The 24,170-nt window shown below is 43.1% G+C and overlaps 3 protein-coding genes across 4 annotated transcripts; 1 reads left to right on the top strand and 2 right to left on the bottom strand.

Annotated features, from left to right (window-relative positions):
* Nucleotides 1-4,028: 4,028 nt before the first annotated feature.
* Nucleotides 4,029-9,539, bottom strand: LOC118223251 (tumor necrosis factor ligand superfamily member 13B-like). The gene is made up of 6 exons (XM_035409516.1): nt 8,743-9,539; nt 8,469-8,535; nt 7,245-7,301; nt 5,942-6,054; nt 5,458-5,605; nt 4,029-4,946 (listed from the first exon to the last, which is right to left on the bottom strand). Exons 1-6 carry the CDS (start codon nt 9,055-9,057, stop codon nt 4,834-4,836), a joined length of 813 nt encoding a protein of 270 aa, XP_035265407.1. The 5' UTR covers nt 9,058-9,539; the 3' UTR covers nt 4,029-4,833.
* A 125-nt stretch (nt 9,540-9,664) lies between these two features.
* On the bottom strand, nt 9,665-14,806 carry LOC118223250 (protein ABHD13-like). The gene is made up of 2 exons (XM_035409515.1): nt 14,454-14,806; nt 9,665-13,068 (listed from the first exon to the last, which is right to left on the bottom strand). Exon 2 carries the CDS (start codon nt 12,999-13,001, stop codon nt 11,940-11,942), a length of 1,062 nt encoding a protein of 353 aa, XP_035265406.1. The 5' UTR covers nt 13,002-13,068; nt 14,454-14,806; the 3' UTR covers nt 9,665-11,939.
* Nucleotides 14,807-14,833: 27 nt separating this feature from the next.
* Nucleotides 14,834-19,503, top strand: lig4 (ligase IV, DNA, ATP-dependent). Of its 2 annotated transcripts, none has more exons than XM_035409514.1 (2): nt 14,834-14,898; nt 15,815-19,503. In XM_035409514.1, the coding sequence occupies exon 2, from the start codon at nt 15,830-15,832 to the stop codon at nt 18,551-18,553; it is 2,724 nt and encodes a 907-aa protein (XP_035265405.1). In that variant the 5' UTR covers nt 14,834-14,898; nt 15,815-15,829; the 3' UTR covers nt 18,554-19,503. The 2 variants fall into 2 exon arrangements, with proteins under 2 accessions (XP_035265405.1, XP_035265404.1); XM_035409513.1 differs by having other exon boundaries at nt 14,835-14,927.
* Nucleotides 19,504-24,170: the final 4,667 nt, after the last annotated feature.

Here is a 24,170-nt window from a genome sequence, read left to right as displayed (position 1 = left end):
CTCAATACAACAAGGCTTATTCTTATGGAATGACAAAGCTGCATTGCTAGCCCTGAAGTGGCTGGAACGGTAATAATCAGCCTTGGACACAAGACATTCCTTGCGAATCACCTTCAGAAATCACATAGTATTGAACGAACCATGGTCTGATAACATGAAAGTGAAGCCATTCAAAGGAACACCTATACAATTGTCTATTTATGAACTCAATTCTTCATTCAAAAGCCTGCAGGTTTGAAGTACAATTCAAACTCAGAATACGACTGGGTTTCAAAGGGCAGAAGGAAATATAGATTGAGAAGAATGCTCCAGTGGAATTTCGAGGGGGAGGCGTTCTGATGCTGGTTCCATTCAGCAGAGCAGCAAGCAGGAAGCACAAGCCTGTGTTGTGTTCAAGTCATGGTTCCAACTTCCTGGGTGTAATGGCAAGAAAACACAAAAAGCGCACAGGGAGTGAGTGGCTGTATATAGTGTTCTTGGCAGACTTTGAGGTGTCCCCTTATGCAGGTTGTGGTGGCGTTGCAGCCTTTTTAACACCTGATCATCTCTTTTCAGATGGACGAAGACAAGGAAAAAAAAACAAACAAAACATTCATCGATATGCAGGAGGCGTCTACCTCCACCACAAGTCATTCGGTTTCTTTTTTTTTAAGTGCAGAATAGGAGATAGAGATCTGACCTATGCTGGACCTCATCCAGCCTCTCTCTCTCTGAGTGAGATAGTGAAAAAAAGCAGGAGACATGAAGAGAATAAAAAAGCTCTAAGATTGCTCGATAGCTGGGCCACAGTGCCGTTTCATAATAGGTTAGATTCACAATACCTGCAGCAGAAAATTTAACAGCGAAGACTTTTGCCTTTGTGGGAACATTTTTCTCTGCAGCACAGGAACACAGGAGTCTTGCTGCAATATATTACATCCCATTCTTTTCTCCACGTTCACACATATACATGTTCTTCTGGCAAAGAACAATAGCCGTTTCTCAATCCATTTTATATGGGTCATCTTGGTGCCATGTCATTGGTCGTTGGTGCACTGATGTGCCCAGTGGTCTGTATTTGAGTTCTGAACATTTAAGCGCTGACTCTGGTGGATGAATTCATGAGGCAATACAAAATTGTGAGTAGCAGGTCCCAGTCAGTAGGGTGTCCCCTGCCCCATCACATATATACTAGTCAGTATAATTGTAACAGTAAATGGAAACGCCCTATAATGCGCATATGGAGGTTTTTTTCACGCATACTAATGTTAATCAAGGAAACATATTACAATGGTAACGTGAAACCAGCCACATCCTCAGGAAACATTGAAACAACTTCTTATGAAAAAAAGACCGTTTGTGCAAACACTGACGCACTAGCATCTTCATAACTTACCGTGCAGTGAACTGTGGTAACGTCCACATCGATGAAGCTGCTTTTTATTGATTCTGAACACCTAGGTAAGCTTTTCCAAAGCAAATAGCGTGCTATACAGACCAATCTGGTGCATGCTTATTATAAATGCCTGTGACCAGGTGGCTGTTTCTTTTACACTAATCACTTGGAGCATCCAGGAGATGATGCCATGTCAATGCAGCAAGCAAATTAGCTGGACACATTTACCATTAAACACTGAACCAACTTTAAAAAATCAAACACATTGATGGGAACAATTCATTTCTTAAACATTAAACACCTTTTAAAATGCCTAAGTTCCCACAGAAAAGGAAAATAACAGCAACTTTGTACACTATGGGCAATTATGACATCTGGTGGCATATTATTTGGAAGCTAAGCCATTATTTAAAAAAAATAAATGTAAAAAATCTATGTGTGGAAAAGCAGTTTGGAGATTGCTGGCATCATGTATAAATACTGAGCAATGTTGTAAAGAAGAAAATAACGTGTAATTATCTTTTTCATTTTCTCTTCATGCGATCATGTGCCTCCCTCACATACATGGCACTAATACCTGTGCAATGTGATCATTGTGTTTAGCCTATTTTATGCAGCTACAAAATGTATGTATATTTACACAGATGAAATAAATAAAAAACTGCATGGATATAATACAGTAGGCCTGTATTAATTACGAGACACTAATTAATTTGAATTACTGCAATTACGCAAGTATAAAATATATGCATACAACAGCTTTTCAGATAGAGTAGTGCGATAGACTTAATGGCGTGCATGTTGGTTTTCCATACCCCATCAATATTAGAAAGGACACAGGTACATGAAATTTAAGGTCGTTATTAAATGGTATGTAAAACAATCATAAATATTCATTTGCCTCTTGACATTTCCTGTTGAAGCGCTTGTGTGGAGTGCTGCTTTGCGCACTGTGTCTGGAGAGCAATGAAGTGTGCCGTGTCCCTCTGGTATGAGAAAACTGCAGTCATGGAGCAGGACTGTGGTGTGTGTGTGCGCGTGTGTGTGTGTGTGTGTGTGTGTGTGTGTGTGTGTGTGTGGGTGTGCGTGAGTGTGCGTGTGTGTGCGTGTGAGAGTGCACGTGGTGTGGAAACATATGGTATTATGTGCGTTGAAAATGTGTGTGTGTTTGTATGCGTGTGCTGAATGGTGTGTGTGAGTGTGTGTGTGTGTGTGGTGTGTATACTGCATGAGTGTGGCTGTGAACATGTGCTGAATAAGTGTGGTGTGTATGTGTGTGTGTGTGTGTGTGCTTGCTGAGTGAATGTGATGTGTGTGTCCTGAATGAGTGTGGTATATGTGTTTGTGTATACTGAATGAGTGTGGTTGTGAACGTGTGCTGAATGAGTGTGGTGTGTGTGTGTGTGTGGTGTGTATACTGAATGACTGTGGTGTGTGTGCTGAATGAGTGTGGTGTGTGTGTGTGTGTGTGTGTGTGTGTGTACACTGAATGAGTGTGGCGTGTGTGTATGTGTGTGTGTGTGTGTGTACTGAAAGAGTGTGGTGTGTGTGTGTGTGTGTACTGAATGAGTGTGGTGTGTGTGTGTGTGTGTGTGTGTGTGTGTACTGAATGAGTGTGGTGTGTGTGTGTGTGTGTGTGTGTGTACTGAATGAGTGTGGTGTGTGTGTGTGTGTGTGTGTGTGTACTGAATGAGTGTGGTGTGTGTGTGTGTGTGTGTGTGTGTGCTGAATGAGTGGGGTGTGTTTCAGTGTGTGTGCAGAAAGAGTGTGGTGTGTGTGGACGTGTGCTGAATAAGTCTGGTGTTTGTGTGTGTGTGCTGACTGAGTGTGGTAAGTATGAATGTGTGCTGAATAACTGAGGTGTGTATTTGTGTGTGTGTTTTCTTTGGCCCCCGTTCTCAGTTCATGGTGTACCTCTGTCCCCCATTCTCACTCTGTCACTTTAAAATTTTGGAATTGTAAATTTCTTCAGACTGAACCAATCACTGTCCCCGGGACCGATATCTTTTCTGAGCCCCAAAAAAGAAGATACAAAATGTATTTAATTCCAATTTGGTCTGCATGGTTGTATGTCACAGTGCAAGCACCTGCTTCCACGGACACACCAGAGCAAGAACAAGTATGATGCTGCGATTGACTCATCAATTGACTACGATGAAATGGGTTGAGCTTAGAACCAGCACAGAACCAATGTATCAGAATACATTGACCATTTAACCTGGGGGATCTAGGATGACATGAAACCACTTTAATGTCATTACTGTTTTCATTATATTATTTGGATATTATCACTATTCGCATTATTATTAACAAGGTTATCTGCCGTAACATCATGCTCTGCTGTCTATTTCGTTCATGGTGATAAATTGTGATGAATGCATGATACATAAACAATAAATAATAATAAATAAGCCAGTTTAGCACATGTTGTTCTTAAATTAAGATGATATTATGCTGATATGATTTATATTCAGATGACTACATATTTATTATTTATTTCTGCATCTCTCCTCCCCACAGCTGAGCGTTTGCAATTTACCTTCTGTACCAAAGCCATATTATCCATATCAGAATGACAGGGCATTTCTGCCATCTACTGGCAAGACCATCAAAACAGCATCTGTCGTGTATATGCGTTTCTCTCTCACTCAGGTATTAGGTGGAATATTTATTCAAAAGATGGAAAATAACTTGAGTAACAATAAATAAGAAACAATTACTTAATACACAGAAACAGTACTGTATAGGTTACATGAAATGCATAAAATGCTATGAAATCATTGAGAAATTCATTTAATTCAGACAAGGAAATGGGAGCTGCCCCTAATGTCTACAAGCGAATGCGTAAGTTCAACAACGGGAGTTAATAATACTGGGTGTATGGCCCTTTAACAGAGCAGCTCTTCAGGGTGGCTTGTCCGGAATAGCTCTGACATCACAGACACCGCAAACTTACCATGCATATCTCAAGTCACGTGAACCAGCCAGCTGTGAACTTCCCGCACGACGCGCGTTAACGTCGGTCCGACGGCTGTGCGGAGAACACTTCTGCTTTTACGCGCCTCATGGCGGTCAGCGCTATTTCTGTCGAACGCTGAGGAGAAGTACCAACGTCACGCGTGCGCTGGGAACCCGGCGGCGTCCGCCGCCAGACGGGGGACTGAAGTCGAGGCCGCGCAGGTTTATGAAACCGCGTTCACCAACCAGGAGCCGAGGCTTTCGGTCCTCAGCGCTTTCATTAAGGACACGCCTAAATGCAACTACGGAAATGAAGAAAGGCGCGCCACTTCTGAAAATTTCTCGCCCGTTTTTTTTTTTGAGCGCCTCCTTAATTGGGGTGTGTGTACCTTCTCTTTTTATTCATACAGTATACATCTCCACCCCCCCCCCCCTCAAAAGAGTGTCCTCATTCTTCTCACCCTACCCATCCCAGCGGCTGCCTGGTGTACCAGTCCCGGTCACGCCAGCCGGACCGCGCCGAAGAACGTGGCGTCTCCTTCCAGAGACACGCTGGCGTACTGGCGAGGGATCAGCAGCTCGAGCCGGTCTCCAGCCTCCAGTCTGACGATCCCTGGGACGCCGCAGAGAGGGAGAGAGAGGGGTGTATCGAGGAGCCTGAAAGTTCATCTTTTAAGCAGGACTCTTGATTATGGTTCTCTCTTACTTTCCTGTCAGGTTTACTGTGAGCATGGGAATGGACACTGCTGCACCTAACCCTGACCCTACAGATTAAGCACCTGAACATACATTTAAAACATGGTAAAACTAACACAGACGCAATACAAAGCAATGTTAACGAAATGGGACTTTTTTGACATATTAAAAAATGATGTCAAAACCGTATTACATATAAACTTATTGGAACCTTATTTTTGATCTGTAAAAAGTGTAACACAAAATTACTGTTGAAGGAGGGGCAAAAATACCCAGTGGAAGCTCAATGACAGTATGCAAAGTTCATAATCTGAAAGCAGCGAACTGTGACCACAGTAAATCGGAAGATGGTTTCATTGCCGTAGTCACGGGTCTTAATGCCACCCCTTTATGTCTCCTCTGGTGTTGGGCCGAATCTGGGGACCTACCTCCCGTGTAGCAGGTGTTGTAGGGATGGTTTCGGTCCATGTTCTGTATGCACCGGAACAAAATGACCTCCTGCGGCTGGTCACCCACGACCCTCTGCCTCCTCTGGAGAATGTGACCCATGGCAAAGGTTTTATCCGTGTAATAAACCTGAGGGAAAAAGCATTTCATTTAATTTTTATTTTATTTTAAATTAAATTTTTCTATTTTTTGGAGGGGGGGGGGGTCAGGTGGTCAATATTGCACGATGACTGAACGCAATGACTCGCTAACATAATGAGATATACGTTTTAGGTGATGCTTAAAATAAATGCTTGAAAAAAGCAGGCGGTGAGAAAAATAAAATGTGCCCAAAGACAAATTAATAAATGTAAAATTTAATAATAAGAAGAAAGTGTTTGCTTTATAAGTGCTTTTGAAGCATTTGTGCCTTTGGCACCTTGCTCGTGCTTAATTAAAATGGCGGGTGCAGGAGTGCACCTTTACCTGGCTGTAGACGAAGTAGAAGCCGCCCTCTCTGACCAGGATGGCGTTCTCCTCTTCCTGCAGGGCGGTGCCCTGTCTGAGCCCGGCCTGCCAGGGGAGGGCTGTGTAACTGCCTGAAATGACACCGGGGCATAAGAGCCCTCTGTCAGCCTTTACCCTTTGACCTCTGACCCTTTGAATCTTTCCCAACAATGACCCACTTTTATTTTGTTAAACTGAATGCATGAATTTCCAGATGCGAACGATACAGGCCTCACATGTGACATGTTGAACTAAAGTGGCCATCGCCTGCAGTGCGGTGAGGCACCCCTCAGAAACTGAACCCAAAATCTACTCCACTCGACCTTACTCGCGCTCGCTGCGGCTGGGAGTCCGGCGGGGGTAAGCGTGGTTGGCCTCACCCGGAGAATCTGGTTTTAGTAGAGCGCCACCTCTGGTCAACGGGCTATCTGCACATGAAGCGTGCCTATCCTATGCGGCGTAGCGTCGTAGGGAAGGTTTCGATCCAAGTTCTGAATACATCGCAGCTCAGTGGGTGATTGACAGAAAGAAGAGAGGAAGCTGTGTGCTGCCACCACACACTTGAGGGGACCCACAAACATACAAAGCACGCCACAGTCACAGAAGAGGCCTACAGATATACGAGAGCATGTACCGTCGGAGAAAACAGTAACCGCAGGGAATAAAAACAGATGTAAAAAACAGAAAACGATAGAAAGCCGTAAATTAGCTGTAAATGTCATGTGCGTAGCAGCTTGCTTGCGCTAGTGAGTTGTGTGAAAAGGAGTCATTCATTCTTTAAATATTCATAACATTTGACTTTCAGATGCACTGCTGTAGCACATCCTGACAGTTATTATTATTTATTATTATTATTTATTCATGGGGGGAGCGCTCTTATCCACAGTGATTTACAGGGTCATCATGACAGCGCACGCAGATACATGTTTTACGGAGCTTCGGTAAGCGGAATACGAAGTGGCAGGCTAAACGCCGACTATAAAGGCGCACGCGCGACCGAGATACGAGTGCGTACTTAGGCTTTAAATCGCTGCAATTAAGATATTGCCTAATTGCGAGGCATAAAAAGCTCCCGGCGTACGATGGCGGTCTCAGCCACCGTGCGCCTACCCACTTTCGATGACCTTGGTCTGGGTGTTAATGGGTTTCTCCGTAAGAAGATTATCTGCCTTTCTGAGGAACCGAGCGTGGTGATTACGGCCCGTCTCTGTGGGGCTGTGGCGATTAACGGCACAAACAGTGGTAATTCGTCTGAGCGCCGGCTGGGGCGGGATTGCCGTACCCCTTTGCGTGGTTCTTCGGCTGCTGTCTCCCGTCATCTGCAGGCAGGCCTGGAGCACTGAAGGAGGACAGACAAAAACAGGAAGTGCTGGAGAGGAAGTCAGCGAGCGTGCAGGGCATGTGCACGAGCTTGCATCACACAACAAATACGGTCAATTCTGCTCTCAATTCCACGAAATTGAGTTGAACAATCGAACAACCACACATTGTAAAAAGGTTAAAGGCGAAACACATTCGCATTCATCACATATGCAAAATGGCACACCTTACTCTATGAAATCTTACTCTTGACCTCTGGAATAAGAAAAGCAAATGGATTGTGACTCAAAGGCCTTCTTTCAAAACGAGAGGGTCTTTGTGTTTGTCTTTTGCAAGCCTGCCTTCTGTTCTGTAGCCATTCATTCAGGGTAAACAGCCTTGGCATATCACTTCAAGTAGCAACCCTTGCTCAATGAATAAGCTTCATTAGAGATGATACAAGTATCTCATTAGTTGCTTTAGATAGTCAGATATGGCACTCATTTTGGTACTCGTAGCAGTGAGAACTACAGTGCACAGGAAGTGTCATAAGGAAATGGCTTTGACACCCACAGCATTTGAGAAATCTCACCATACCAACATCAAAAAAATGTAAATGGCTTGTTTACTCTTAATCTGTAGAAGCAGCAATGCACCAACTGACAAATGACAAAGATTTTCCAGCTTGGAAGAGCAGTAACACTCAGCAAAGTTAGTTAAGTGGAATTTATGACTCAATCTTAAAATGAAATGTTAGCTAGGTGAGTGATCAGTAGGCTATTTAGTCAGTAATTTAGTGTTGCGTCACCTTAAAGTAGCAACATTGACAGTTGCATAGAAATCTTTGGAAAGCGACTCAGGGAAGGTTATAAGAATAAACGCCTGCGCAATCTTGTGGTGGTTGTGTGTAAAAATTCCCGCTTTTATAACAGAAACAAATGACAATTCTATGCAGTTTTTTTGGCCAAAGTCTCAATCGAGCAACACTGATCATCTGAACATCTCTATGACAGAGAAATTTATTTTACAGCACTTTTGGGGAAATAAAAGGCGATTTATACAAAAGTCATGCAACATTAACCGAGGAGAGAGCCTGTATTTCATGTACCCCAAGCAGCTATGCACCACTGTGAAAAACATTGCTGTATTAAGACTGAATGAAGGCCCAGAACACTGCCCATAATTCCCTTTGGTACTGTGAGCTCACCTTGCTGTGACTTTGGGCTGCTCGCGCTGGGGCGGGGTTCTGATCCACTGCTGGAACGCAGCAGCTCCTGGGGACAGAGAGAACTATCAGACCGTACCAGAACACCTCTTCAGACTGCACTGTCAGCCCCCATTTAGCAAGCATCTGAGCAGGCGTCCATGTTAGACCACCAGGTGCACCATCGCCAACGTTCAACTTTTATAAACGAGTTTACCGCGCGCTGAAATGTAAGTACTCCAGCAGCGTTCGGACAGAAAAAGCGGGTGTGGCTCACCCCGTGTCCGTCCTCCGCCTTCTCAGCATCCCGTTGGGCGGCCCCGTCGCTCTCCTCCTCCCACCGGCGGAGGATCTCGGAGCGCAGGGCCGACAGTTCGGACCTTAGGGCCTGCACGCGGTGGAAGGAAAGCGCGGAGACGCAGGCCGCGGCGACGACGGTGAGCGTCAGCGCCAGGAGCGCCCAGGACCGCCTCCTCCCCCTCCTCCTCCTCCTGCTCCTCCCCCTATTCCTCGGGGGGCAGTCGCAGTCGCTAGCGGGGGGCGAGGGAGAGGGGGAACCCTCCGAAACCTCCTCCGCACTCATCGGGGGCATCACAGGAGAGGCATGGCGGGGGCGTGGCGGCTTCCCCCCCCCCGCTGGGCTCTCCCCCCTCGCTGGACGCCGAGCGCAAGGACGGCAGGAGAGCGCGCGATCCCCCGGGCGTCTGCGGTGCTTCCCGTCGGGCCCCCAGGCGCAGCTGAACCGGGCTCTCGCTCAGCCCGGGAGGAAAAGCAGAAGCCGTGGCAGCGTGGAGGCGCAGCGGAAACGCACGCCCCTGCGTGGGCCCCGGCCGAGGCGACAACAGCCCGGCGACGCCAAAACGCGGCTCGCGGGAGGAAAATATTTACCCAGAAGAAAGCCTGACGACAGGAGCACTAGCCTGCAGCCCCGGTTCAGCTCCAGCAGCCGAAAGGAGAGACATCATCGGAAGCGCGGTGTGAGAACACAAAGGAGGAAGCAACATCAAGATGAAGTGAAACTCGTGTTTTTATACACGTCTCTCGGAACTGTACAGTCAACTTTTCTTTTTTTAGCTACCAAGAAACCCGGGGCAGACTTATGTAAATGCACGATCAAAGCGCAGTCCTAGCGCACTTAAATTTTTTTTTTTTAAATACACTGTGTCAAAGCCTAGCAGTGAGAAAGAGGGACAAATGGCTGAAACTTATTTGAGATTTATTGCATGTTACAGTACAGAAATTGTGATTGTGCCTTTAAAAAAAAGAATACATTTCCTTAAGCTATAGAAGAAAAAAAAAAAGAACTCACACACAAATACAATTAGAATGGCTAAAGGACTCTTACGGTTGGTTCACACAGGGACAGTCAGCCTAGCCCAGGGATGGGCAACGTGTGCACGTTTTTGTTTCGACCCAGTTTCCCTGGCTAAAGAGCTAACCGACTGCTTGCACCAACACTGGTTCACTCGTGGATCAGATCACAGAAAAACGTTTCATACAGGGACACAAGAACATTATTCGGCAGTCATTCATGCACTTATCAAGAAACGTAGCTAAAACGCCAGACGGCGTAAATGATTGGGCTAATAAGTCATTAAGGCCAGAAGTTGTCACGAAAACCAGAAAGATACAGCCCTTGTTGCCGAAACTTGTGATCTCACCATTCAGAGAGAGTAGAAGCCCATTCACACCCAGCACTGAAAACTTCAAACTAGTCAGACCATTAAAAAGCAATGAACCACAGTCCAGACACACTTGAATATATGGCACATTGCATCAGGGGTGAATATTCAGTATATGACCATCTGACCATGATGTAAAAGGCTTCACTGCAGGAAAATAAATATCATAAGCATAATAAACATAACCAAGACAAATGCTGATTTTTTCATAAGTTTGGTATAATTATTGTTCTTTTTATTATTTTTAATGCATAATCTGTATTTGGTCATTTCTTTTTCAACTTTAACTTAAAAAAAAAAAAAAAACACATTGCTGTCTCAAAAGTATTTGCATTTTCCAGTGAACTTAAATCAATTCCCCGGTTGATGAACATGGTTGACATATGAAAATGGTTAAAAACTATTTTTTTTAAAACTCTATCAAAATGCTAGTAAATAAGCATGGAAGTGTTGAAATATATGGCTGCAGAGCATCCACACTCGATATCAACATATGGCTATTTTGTGTGCAAATTTTCATTTTGGCTATAATTTGGGCAAAGACCAACCGGGCACAGGTTTACTTTCGAATCATAACCAACCAGCCGGAAAGTTCCACCCTAAAACCATAACTGAAAAGCAAAAACAATGCCAGGAAATTCTCTGACAGTAACCAGAGTCCTTCCCAATAAAAATCTATATTCTCAAAAAGCTTCCATAATTATAATAGAAGAGCAACCCCCCAACAGATCAGTTTCCCACATTTATAGAAACAAGATTTCTACAACTGAAAAAAATCATGAAGGCAAAAAAGCAATAAATTACTGTATAAATGGCTTACTTATTACTGCAATGGAGGATATTTAATTGAGGTACAGTAACAGATTTAATGCGTTATCCATCATGGTTATATTCCCTGAATATAAAAGACATAACGAGAATCAATTTGCTCATTAGAAATCGTCCTAGACCAAGTTCCCTCAAGGTCAAGCCATTTCTCAAGGACAGCCAGGGTTATGTTGCCTCCCTGAAACAAAATTTGTCGCAAAAATGAATCATTTGATTATATTCTGAGAAACAGCAGTTGTAGAAAGGTATACCAAGTGGCACTGTACCGTTTATTATCAAAAGTACGTACAATTAGTCATAAACCTTGACAATACTGGCAAACACATTCACATTCTCAGTATTACCATCAGTAATACTATACTATCGAATGCTGCATTTACAGAAATCCCAACACCAGCATCAACCCCCAGTAAACACTGAAAAGGAACTGTATTTGTTGTCAAGCTAACGGACAAGCTAACATACCTGGTATGCCTTCACCTTTATAGAATCTAATTTTCTGCATTGTCCTGTCTGTATATATAAATTAAAATTCAGTTTAAAAATACGAACTATAAAGAGTACAAGGGAACATAGCACCGGTTTTATATTGGCTGCAAACGCTGAATGAAGCATCACTTGGCATACCTTTCTTGGAAATATTTTTTTCAAAAGAGCCTTGAAATATGAGTGTGCATGTGGGTGTAATAGAACTCAATACACGTAATAACCGTAGAAGACTGTACATTCAAAATGGGACTCGAAAAGGCATTTTACAATTCATTTCTGTACTCAGTTTCACACAACCTCAGGCCCTTTAATTAGTTTTTTTTTGTCGCAATTTGTGTTGGTGATGCATTTACACAGATGAGAAAGATAGTACATTCAAAGAGTGCATGAGATTATTATTTTTTTTTTGAAAGTACATTCCGTTACAGTTTTGTCGCCACCTGGTGGCACGGGCCGGGAGCGCGGGCTGCACGGCTTAAATGATGGTGACGCTGGCCACGCCCTCGGCGGCCTCCTGGTGGGCGTGGCTCGTCAGGAGATCCTTGATGAACTGCTCGAGGGCGGCGAAGTAGCCCGGGCACTGCCAGGTGTCGTTGTGCGTGCCGTCGGGGAAGACGGCCATGCGCTTAGTCCGCGACGGCGACAGCTCGTACAGCTGCTTCATCATGACGGGCGGGATGAGCTGGTCCGACAGGCCCGAGACGAAGAGCGTGGGCATGCGGCACTGCGCCACGTGCCGGTACGACAGGAACTTGTTCTTGTAGCACCACAGCGGCAGGTGGCCCAGGGGCAGGAAGGAGAAGAGGGTGGCCGCCATGTGTGGGATGCTGAGGAAGGTGTTCTCCAGCATCAGGGCCGCCACCCGGTGCGGGTTCTCTGAGGCCAGCCGCACCGCCACCGCCCCGCCCAGGGACCGGCCGAACAGGACCACCTTGGTCTTGTCCAGGTCGGGCCGGGTCATGACGTAGTCCAGGGCGGCCTCGGCGTCCAGGCGCAGGCCCTCCTCGCTGGGCTCCCCCTCGCTCTTCCCGTAGCCCCGGTAGTCCAGCAGCACCACGTTCACCTTCAGGTTCACCAGCATGAGCAGCGCGTTGGGCACGCGGTGCCCGATGTTGCCGGCGTTGCCGTGGAAGTAGATGACGGTGGGGGTGGGGCCGGGAGCGGGGGCGGGGCTGGGCCCGGGGGCGGGGCCGGCTCCAGGGGCGGGGCCCTCGGCGGCGTGCCGCAGGAGGATGAGGTTGAGGCGGATGCCGTCCTTGGCGCGAACGAAGACGCTCTCGTGCGGGACGCCGGCGGGCACGGGCACGTACAGGCGGGACGAGGGCGGCTGGTCGGGGAAGTAGAGCAGGGCGTCCTGGAACTTGTACAGGAGGCCCGCCACCGAGGCCGCGATGAGCGCCAACAGGAGCAGGCCGCCGTACAGGTGGAAGGTGAGGATGAGTGCCAGGAGGCCGACGCGGCACGCGCCCCACGACCAGGAGCAGGCTGCCGACGCGCAGCGCCAGGCCGTGCCGCGGAGCCGCCGCGCCTTCTCCATCTCAGCCAGCGAGCGAGCCAGCGAGCGAGCGTGCGCAGCCGGGGACCTTCCTCACAGCACCGCCGCCCTGCGAACACACACCGCAAAACACCGCGGTGACAACCTGCCGCTCGCACACCATTCACTTCCAGCACCGGACACACTGTTACAAATAAAGACATTTTAATAGAGTAGACGCCTTGGAATTGGTTTCTTTTCTGCCGTTTTGCTTACCTTACCCTTTCCATTAAGCACCATCAAACCTGTATTTCGGTATGTTTGAAATTTTATTGCCTCAATCGGTAATGCTCCGATCTGTTGCTTACATCAGCAAGTGGACTTGAAAAGACAAGTCAGCCGTTAGATTGGAACGGCCATCTGACAGCTAAAATAATGTAGGCCCAAAAAAGGCTGATAAGCAAATAAGCCACCACTGCTGCCATCTAGGGATGGACAATTGGCGCTGCAAGCAATGGTCGCTTAATCACAAAGCATTCCAGCACATTTAAGAGATAATATTCTAGGAGGTCTGAGAACATATCTAACTTTTCTCAAAGTAGCCACTATTCTGCTGGGAAACAGAAATGGCTATGAGGAGATTGAATTACAAAAAATCCAGACTTAGACCCAAGGCATAACCACCTCACAACCTCGGCAAACATGCATTTATCTTCAAGAAACAGACGAATCCCCAGATTAGTACCATTCAAGGTTCAGATTCAAGGAACGTATGCTAGATAAATACAGATGTGATAATTAGTGCGACGCATAACATCAGTTCAGTTATTGCTGAAAATCACCAAGTATCTCAACGATAATATTCTCATGTTAACAACTGACAAGCTATTTAGTGAAAGTTGTGTGCATCGTGTATCATTTTTGAGCTAAACAAACTAATGTGAAAAACTGACACAAGTTCTGCCTGTGGGAATCAGAAGATACAGCTAGCTAATGACAATGACCAATACTGACCGCAGTTTCCCATGTATTAAACTGCAGTGGCTAACGTTCTCGAGTTAAATAACATATTAATGGTGGGTGATGTTAGTCGAGGCGTGTGATATAGAAAATGCATATAATTATATTTTGTCTGACACGTCAGCTTGCGAGCTAATGTAAGCTACAGGCATTTTATTAAGGTGAATGTAAAAGACTTTTGATGTAGCGAGGCATGCACATTATGATAGGTACATTAGACGTACTAATGGAACGTTAGGAACCTAGGTTAGCTGACGTTTCTATTAATTATTACTAGAAATGTTAAAAGCTTAGCTGCCAGTGAATCAATCTCGATCATGTGCTCGTACTTAGGGCAGCATAGCAGGTTTGGTTTTCGCTGACGGACGTGGAGGAATCGTAAGAATGGCTGGCTATCTCATCCTGGTACCAAATAACTTGCGAGAAACAGAAAAACGGTGCTTACTGTCAGAAATTGGCAAAGTAAAATTTAAATTATACATGATGCATACTTACTTCTCTCCTGTCATCATGAAATTCGACGGTATTCAGTGGCAGAAATTCTCTTTTGATATTGTTTTCAAGTATTTCGGGATAGTCGGCACTGTGCAAATCAGTCGACTTCGGACGATAATGCTCACAGTAAAAATTCCGGGTAGTCGCTAGCTCCTTGAGCAGAGGCAGGTCCTCTGTTGCATAGTTGAGTAGGTAGCTTAAGTCAAATACCTACATTAGCAAGTTTAAGACTTAGTTCAGAATAAAAATAATAAAACAACAAACATACATTGTTTTATTAATTCAAACATATTATTGTTTTTCATGCAAAATGGTAAGTGATTACTAAAGCCAATACGTTGTTGCAGAACGACTCCCTGCACAGGTGGCTTCCGGCGTGGCTATAATAACCCGGAAATGGTTTTGTTAACTGAAGAGGAAAAGAAGTCACAGACCACTTCCAGATGTAAGTTGCATTCGATTCTAGACAGCTGGGTATGTATCTTGGGTGAATATGACAACAGTGCATTATTTAATCATTTTGCTTTACACTATTATACAGTTCAATTTGACAACAGATATGGGACGGCTAACGTTAACTAGCTTGTTAGCAGGATGACTAATTTACACGTGCTTAACGTCAACTTGTAACATCAGTTATGTAGATGCTAGCTAGCTAGCTTGTTGTGTGTTTGTCTTTGTGAAAAGTAAATCGTTATAATTTAGTAATAAATAACACGACACAGACTATGCTTTAGACACGAAATAAATTAGTTAGACTACACTGAGGTAATATTTATGTTTCCTAACAAGGCTCACACTAACATTGTTTTGAGGATAGCTAAGCTAGCTGTTTCTAGGGAGATGGCTCAGCTGATCTACTGTATGCAAGTCCAGACATGTGTCACTACAATGTAACTGGTGTAATGGTGTAAAAGCCCATGTTTCTGATTTATTGATTAGATGTCAGAAGTTAAGGTCTATGGTCTGTTAGGACCTCTGGATAAGTGCATAGCTGTCAAACAAATAAATTCAGCCGTTGTTGTATAAATGCACATTGTACTTCTTTGGTTAGGAAATAACTTTAAAAAATGATACCTTGAAACAATGTTCATAAGTAATTTTTGCTACAGTGGTAAGTTCACTCCCTTAGCATTCGTGTTTGCACTGAATATTTTTGCAATGGAGCGTATGATTTAAAAGCGATCCAAATTGTGTCCATATTTTTATTTCATGTTCTGTCAAATTTTATGAATGTGGCCTGTCAGCCATTTTTTTTGTACAGCAGTATTTCACACTGTTTTTCAACTTGAAGTAATACATTTTCATTACGAAAGCATTTTAGCATACAGTGATATGACTTTTCTTTCATTTGTTCTAAGGTGTCACCTGTCAAAATGGCAGCAGCACTGGACACCAAATCAGGATCTGAAGGCTCTGTTGCTGCTGAAGTACCCTTTCATCATTTGTGCACCACTTTGGAAAAAATACAAAAGGCCAAACTCAGACCAGATAAAACTAAGTGTCTGAGAGACTTCCTGGATTCCTGGAGAAAGTTCCATGCTGCTCTCCACAAAGATAACCCAAACACTACAGACTCATTTTACCCAGCTATGCGTCTCATAGTTCCCTCGTTTGAGCGAGAGAGGATGGCCTATGGCATAAAGGAAAACATGCTGGCTAAACTCTACATCGATGTTTTGGGTCTTCCGGAGAACGGTCCTGAAGCACATAAACTTCTCAATTACCGCGCTCCTACTACATCGCAAGGAGAAGCTGGGGATTTTGCCCTTATGGCCTACTTTGTTTTGAAGAAAAGGTGCACAAGTCAGGGGAATCTAACCATTAAGGAGGTGAACGACTTCTTGGACTCGGTTGCTCTGAATATCGCAAGTAAGCAGAAGGATTTGGTGAAAAAGAACCTGTTGCACCTGATCAACCACAGCACACCCCTGGAGCAGATGTGGCTGATCCGCATAATTCTGAAAGACATGAAGCTTGGGATGAGCAAAGTCCTGGATGTCTTCCACCGCGACGCGACCGAGCTCTACAACGTCACCACGGACCTGGAAAAAGTGTGCCGGCAGCTCCATGACCCCTCTGTGTCCCTCAGCGAGGTGTCCATCGGGCTCTTCTCGGCTTTCAGGCCTATGCTGGCGGCAGGCGCCAATGTCAAACAGGTGGAGAAGCAGATGACCAACCGGAGCTTCTTCATCGAGACCAAGCTGGACGGCGAGCGCATCCAGGTGCATAAGGACGGGGATGTGTACAAGTATTTTACACGCAACTCCTATGAGTACACACAGCAGTTCGGGGCCTCGCCATTACAGGGTTCTCTGACGCCCTTCATTCACAGTATCTTCAAGCCCCATGTGAGGAACTGCATCTTGGATGGTGAGATGATGGCATACAACCTCACTGTTGATGCCTTCATACAGAAAGGCACAAAGTTTGACATTAAGAGGTTAGTTGACGACTCTGAACTGCAGACCTGTTTCTGTGTCTTTGATGTCTTGCTACTCAATGACCAGAAGTTGGGAAATGAAACTCTGAAGAAGCGGGACGAGATGCTTCAGACGGTCTTCACCCCGATAAAGGGCCGGATGCAGCTGGTGCAGAAAACCGAAGCCAAAACAATGCAGGAAGTGGTGGACGCCCTCAATGAAGCGATTGACAACCGGGAAGAAGGAATCATGGTGAAGGACCCACTGTCCATCTACAAGCCAGACAAACGAGGGGAGGGTTGGCTGAAGCTCAAGCCAGAGTATATGGACGGCCTGATGGACGAACTTGACTTGCTGATCATCGGGGGGTACTGGGGAAAAGGCAGGCGGGGTGGGATGATGTCCCACTTCCTGTGTGCAGTTGCTGAAACTCCTGAACCTGGAGAGAAGCCATCGGTGTTCCATTCTTTTTGCCGCATTGGTTCAGGTTACACTATGAAGGAGCTTTACGACCTGGGCTTGAAACTGGCCAAGCACTGGAAAGTCTACCATAAGAATGATCCCCCAGCATCGATCCTTTGTACCACAGAGAAACCAGAGGTGTACATTGAACCCTGGGATTCTGTGATCATTCAGGTTAAAGCAGCCGAAATAGTCGACAGTGACATGTATAAGACAAATTGCTCGCTTCGATTTCCCAGGATCGAGAGGACGAGGGAGGATAAGGAATGGCATCAGTGCATGACTTTAGCGGACCTGGAGCAGTACAGAAGCAAGTCTTCTGGGAAGTTAGCATCGAGACACCTTCTTCTCAATGATGATGAGCCACAGAAGAAGAAGCGGAAGCTAGTGGCAAAGCCTAAGAAAGCCATCGGGATAATTGACCATTTTAAGGCACAGGACCTGTCTGGTGTGGCGAAAGAGACTGACATGTTTGAGGATGTGGAGTTCTGCGTATTGAATGGGAATGATGAGCACTCCAAGGCCGATCTGGAGAAGGGGGTAGCCAGTTGTGGAGGCATCGTAGTCCAGAACCCAGGCAAGGACACCTACTGCGTGATAGCTGCTGTGGAGAACATGAGGGTGAAGAACCTGATTGCCGCCGACCAGCATGACGTGGTGTGGGCCACCTGGCTGCTTGAGTGCCTGGAGAGGAAGCAGGTTGTTCCGTGGCAACCCCGTCACATGATCCATATGTCTCCACCCACAAAGGAACACTTTGCCAAGGAGTACGACCAGTTCGGGGACAGCTACTCGGCTAACACGGATGAGCAGCAGTTGAAAGAGGTCTTTGGGAGGATCCGCGTGAAGGAGGAAGACTTGCCTTCCATCGCAGATGTGGAAGCAAGGTACCGCCTGGATGACCTTCCCACAAGCATGTTCAGACCCTTCAGAGTGTACATGGACCGTTGCTCTGACGTTGGGGACCCGAAGAGCTATATCCCTTCGACATGTTTGGACACACGGGCGCTGGAGTTCCGTTTCCACGGGGGGGCAGTGGAGTCCACGCTGGTGGAAGGGGTGTCTCACGTCATTGTTGCTGAGGAAACCAGAATCATGCCATTAAGAACTCTCAGAAGAGTCTTTACCAAGAAGTTTAAGATTGTGAGAGAAACCTGGGTGAAGGACTGTATCAAAGCTGGACATTTGTTGAATGATAATGACTACCTTGTTTAGCGTCTGAAGTCAGTATGCGCAATTACTGACTTATGTGCAGACAAAAACTGTAAATAGCATGGTTTTAATTAGGATTTTTTTAACCTGGTATGATAATAGCATATGAAGTACTTGCTTGATTTTAAAATGTTGTTTTAGCCTCCTTCTCAAGAGGTTGTTTCTTTGGAAGGCAGGATAGGGGTTTCATCAGACTAGTCTTGAAAATCACTCAGAAAAAAAAACTTTCAGGTAGTTATATTAGCAAGATTTTGGGGTTGGAATAGCCTGCTTCTCTAACTTTGCTTTTGGCAGCAGTGTAACTGTGTTGCCCTTGAAAGCTCCGCTTTAATTGCCAAGTTGCTGTTGCTCCAGATTACCTTCTGCAGGTTATGAAGATACATGAAAATGAAGTGCATGAAGAGCTGTTCTGTCCAGGGTTGTGGATTCACACGCATTTGTTTCTAAAGGAAGAGTGTGAATATTCTGCTACTACCTTTTGCAAATGATACTTTTGCAATATAACATGTAATCAGTTACGCTGGCCAAAAATGTAACAAAAAATGGCACTCATCAAAACATGTATCATGGATATTTCTGGGAAAAGCTTTAAATGAATGTGTGTTTTAGCCATCAATTTGTATTAAGAACAACATGTGTGGTTCTGACTGTACTGTTGCAGCTAAACAGAGCTCCCAAACAAGCCTGCTAGCCTCTCATTTTCTGCCTCACGTTTCGTGTGTCTGTCTAAATAAAAGACAAGATGTGGACATATCAAGTGATAATTTCAGCATTGCCGATTCCATGAATGTTACAATGAAGCTATGGACTAAATCTGTCTTTTTTAACTGAGTCACTTTTTAACAGCAGCACAGTATGTAAGCATTTTAAGGACTTCAGGGAAGTGTAAGGTTTTGAAAATATTAACAATCGTGTTGTTTGGTGGTGGATAAAATGTGTTTTTCTGAAAAATAGACCTTTGTTCTTTCACTGTGTTAAGGGTCATAGAACGGCTTGTTTAAATGTGCAAAACCTGCATAACAGCTCATATTTAACAGTGCAGACTGTGCCTTGCACAGTTATCTTGCTGTTGCAGCACATGCAGTAAATCCTTAATTGTGGGCTTTTCTGGAACAAAAAGAATGACTATTGTGTGTGGACATTTTTTGACAAATGTGATTTCCATGGGGATTTATTGTTTTATTTTGTAGTGTATGTTGTAATAAAATGATAATTATTAAAATAAAAATGGTTGTTTTGTACCTGACAATAGTGCACTGATGGTTCATTTCCATTTGATTAATTTGATAACCACTAGGGGGCGACCAATGTATTGAACAATTGATGTGCATTATTAATTTCTTATGGTCAACCTCATTGCGTGCTCATTATACTGTATATTAGGCAAAAGAATGACCTTGAATTTGGTAACATTCAATTTTCTGGAATAGAGTTCAAGGTGATATCACTATGGGCCCACATAATTATCATATAGTTTATGATGATCATTTGGTGAGTTACTTGGTCACCAAATCTTAATTTTTGTCTCGTATCCAAAAGGGTACTGTGGCTGGATAAAAACCTCTGAACTAGGCTATTTATCCAAAAAAAAAAAAAAAACTGCAAAACAATCATCAGCCTGCATGTATTAGACATTTTGTATGGTCATGGGTACACATGCTACTAGACATTTTTTTTTTGCTTCATTCAAAATCAATAAAACTCATGTCCCAACCTTTCTTCAAGCTGCTGAACACAACCGTAAACTTGCCTCAACCCTCAGACTTACCGTTTTCTTAAACCTAACCCTAGCTGAACCCTAATTTGAGACCTTAACTCTAATTTGAAGCCATTGGTACCATTGAAAACACCTGAAAACCCATTTAAAATGGATGGAAAACAAAGTAAATATCATGAATACTATAATTTAAATGCAAAATCATATGTATGAGGTCACTTAAAAAAGAAAAATGTTCTCCCTATGAAAAACATGCATGTATTAGACATTTTGTATGGTCATGGGTACACATGCTACTAGACATTTTTTTTGCTTCATTCAAAATCAATAAAACTCATGTCCCAACCTTTCTTCAAGCTTCTGAACACAATCGTAAACTTGCCTCAACCCTCAGACTTACCGTTTTCCTAACCCTAACCCTAGCTGAACCATAATTTGAGCCCTTAACTCTAATTTGAAGCCATTGGTACCATTGAAAACACCTGAAAACCCATTTAAAATGGATGGAAAACAAGGTAAATATCATGAATACTATAATTTAAATGCAAAATCATATGTATGAGGTCATTTAAAAAAGAAAAATGTTCTCCCTAAGAAAACATGCATGTATTAGACATTTTGTATGGTCATGGGTACACATGCTACTAGACATTTTTTTTGCTTCATTCAAAATCAATAAAACTCATGTCCCAACCTTTCTTCAAGCTGCTGAACACAACCGTAAATTTGCCTCAACCCTCAGACTTACCGTTTTCCTAACCCTAACCCTAGCTGAACCCTAATTTGAGACCTTAACTCTAATTTGAAGCCATTGGTACCATTGAAAACACCTGAAAACCCATTTAAAATGGATGGAAAACAAAGTAAATATCATGAATACTATAATTTAAATGCAAAATCATATGTATGAGGTCATTTAAAAAAGAAAAATGTTCTCCCTATGAAAAACATGCATGTATTAGACATTTTGTATGGTCATGGGTACACATGCTACTAGACATTTTTTTTGCTTCATTCAAAATCAATAAAACTCATGTCCCAACCTTTCTTCAAGCTTCTGAACACAACCGTAAACTTGCCTCAACCCTCAGACTTACCGTTTTCCTAACCCTAACCCTAGCTGAACCATAATTTGAGCCCTTAACTCTAATTTGAAGCCATTGGTACCATTGAAAACACCTGAAAACCCATTTAAAATGGATGGAAAACAAAGTAAATATCATGAATACTATAATTTAAATGCAAAATCATATGTATGAGGTCATTTAAAAAAGAAAAATGTTCTCCCTATGAAAAACATGCATGTATTAGACATTTTGTATGGTCATGGGTACACATGCTACTAGACATTTTTTTTGCTTCATTCAAAATCAATAAAACTCATGTCCCAACCTTTCTTCAAGCTTCTGAACACAACCGTAAACTTGCCTCAACCCTCAGACTTACCGTTTTCCTAACCCTAACCCTAGCTGAACCATAATTTGAGCCCTTAACTCTAATTTGAAGCCATTGGTACCATTGAAAACAACTGAAAACCCATTTCAAATGGATGGAAAACAAGGTAAATATCATGAATACTATAATTTAAATGCAAAATCATATGTATGAGGTCATTTAAAAAAGAAAAATCTTCTCCCTATGAAAAACATGCATGTATGAGACATTTTGTATGGTCATGGGTACACATGCTACTAGACATTTTTTTTGCTTCATTCAAAATCAATAAAACTCATGTCCCAACCTTTCTTCAAGCTGCTGAACACAACCGTAAACTTGCCTCAACCCTCAGACTTACCGTATTCCTTACATTAACCCTAGCTGAACCCTAATTTGAGCCCTTAACTCTAATTTGAAGCCATTGGTACCATTGAAAACACCTGAAAACCCATTTAAAATGGATGGAAAACAAGGTAAATATCATGAATACTATAATTTAAATGCAAAATCATATGTATGAGGTCATTTAAAAAAGAAAAATGTTCTCCCTAAGAAAAACATGCATGTATTAGACATTTTGTATGGTCATGGGTACACATGCTACTAGACATTTTTTTTGCTTCATTCAAAATCAACAAAACTCATGTCCCAACCTTTCTTCAAGCTGCTGAAAACAACCGTAAACTTGCCTCAACCCTCAGACTTACCGTTTTCTTAACCCTAACCCTAGCTGAACCCTAATTTGAGCCCTTAACTCTAATTTGAAGCCATTGGTACCATTGAAAACACCTGAAAACCCATTTAAAATGGATGGAAAACAAGGTAAATATCATGAATACTATAATTTAAATGCAAAATCATATGTATGAGGTCATTTAAAAAAGAAAAATGTTCTCCCTAAGAAAACATGCATGTATTAGACATTTTGTATGGTCATGGGTACACATGCTACTAGACATTTTTTTTGCTTCATTCAAAATCAATAAAACTCATGTCCCAACCTTTCTTCAAGCTGCTGAACACAACCGTAAACTTGCCTCAACCCTCAGACTTACTGTTTTCCTAACCCTAACCCTAGCTGAACCCTAATTTGAGCCCTTAACTCTAATTTGAAGCCATTGGTACCATTGAAAACAGCTGAAAACCCATTTAAAATTGATGGAAAACAAGGTAAATATCATGAATACTATAATGTAAATGCTAAATAATATGTATGAGGTAATTTAAAAAAGAAAAATGTTCTCCCTAAGAAAAACATGCATGTATTAGACATTTTGTATGGTCATGGGTACACATGCTACTAGACATTTTTTTTTGCTTCATTCAAAATCAATAAAACTCATGTCCCAACCTTTCTTCAAGCTGCTGAACACAACCGTAAACTTGCCTCAACCCTCAGACTTACCGTTTTCCTAACCCTAACCCTAGCTGAACCCTAATTTGAGCCCTTAACTCTAATTTGAAGCCATTGATACCATTGAAAACACCTGAAAACCGATTTAAAATGGATGGAAAACAAGGTAAATATCATGAATACTATAATGTAAATGCTAAATAATATGTATGAGGTAATTTAAAAAAGAAAAATGTTCTCCCTAAGAAAAACATGCATGTATTAGACATTTTGTATGGTCATGGGTACACATGCTACTAGACATTTTTTTTGCTTCATTCAAAATCAATAAAACTCATGTCCCAACCTTTCTTCAAGCTGCTGAACACAACCGTAAACTTGCCTCAACCCTCAGACTTACCGTTTTCCTAACCCTAACCCTAGCTGAACCCTAATTTGAGCCCTTAACTCTAATTTGAAGCCATTGGATACCATTGAAAACATCCTGAAAACCCGATTTAAAATGGATGGAAAACAAGGTAAATATCATGAATACTATAATTTAAATGCAAAATCATATGTATGAGGTCATTTAAAAAAGAAAAATGTTCTCCCTAAGAAAACATGCATGTATTAGACATTTTGTATGGTCATGGGTACACATGCTACTAGACATTTTTTTTGCTTCATTCTAAATCAATAAAACTCATGTCCCAACCTTTCTTCAAGCTGCTGAACACAACCGTAAAGTTGCCTCAACCCTCAGACTTACCGTTTTCCTAACCCAAACACAAGCTGAACCCTAATTTGAGCCCTTAACTCTAATTTGAAGGCATTGGTACCATTGAAAACACCTGAAAACCCATTTAAAATGGATGGAAAACAAGGTAAATAATCATGAATACTATAATTTAAATGCAAAATCATATGTATGAGATCATTTAAAAAAGAAAAATGTTCTCCCTAAGAAAAACATGCATGTATTAGACATTTTGTATGGTCATGGGTACACATGCTACTAGACATTTTTTTTTGCTTCATTCAAAATCAATAAAACTCATGTCCCAACCTTTCTTCAAGCTGCTGAACACAACCGTAAACTTGCCTCAACCCTCAGACTTACCGTTTTCCTA

Source organism: Anguilla anguilla, chromosome 3 (assembly GCF_013347855.1).
Source record: "Anguilla anguilla isolate fAngAng1 chromosome 3, fAngAng1.pri, whole genome shotgun sequence".
Classification (NCBI taxonomy): Eukaryota; Metazoa; Chordata; class Actinopteri; order Anguilliformes; family Anguillidae; genus Anguilla; species Anguilla anguilla.
This window is presented reverse-complemented; position numbering and strand designations above follow the sequence as displayed.

Coding starts and splice junctions, on each gene's coding strand:
- LOC118223250 (XM_035409515.1), bottom strand. CDS start 13,001: ATGGAGAAGGCGCGGCGGCTCCGCGGCACGGCCTGGCGCTGCGCGTCG.
- LOC118223251 (XM_035409516.1), bottom strand. CDS start 9,057: ATGCCCCCGATGAGTGCGGAGGAGGTTTCGGAGGGTTCCCCCTCTCCC. Junction 7,302..8,468: donor CAGCCCAAAGTCACAGCAAG/GTGAGCTCACAG, acceptor GTCCTCCTTCAG/TGCTCCAGGCCTGCCTGCAG. Junction 6,055..7,244: donor CCGAAGAACCACGCAAAGGG/GTACGGCAATCC, acceptor GTGTCATTTCAG/GCAGTTACACAGCCCTCCCC.
- lig4 (XM_035409513.1), top strand. CDS start 14,850: ATGGTTTTGTTAACTGAAGAGGAAAAGAAGTCACAGACCACTTCCAGA. Junction 14,928..15,814: donor ATTCGATTCTAGACAGCTGG/GTATGTATCTTG, acceptor ATTTGTTCTAAG/GTGTCACCTGTCAAAATGGC.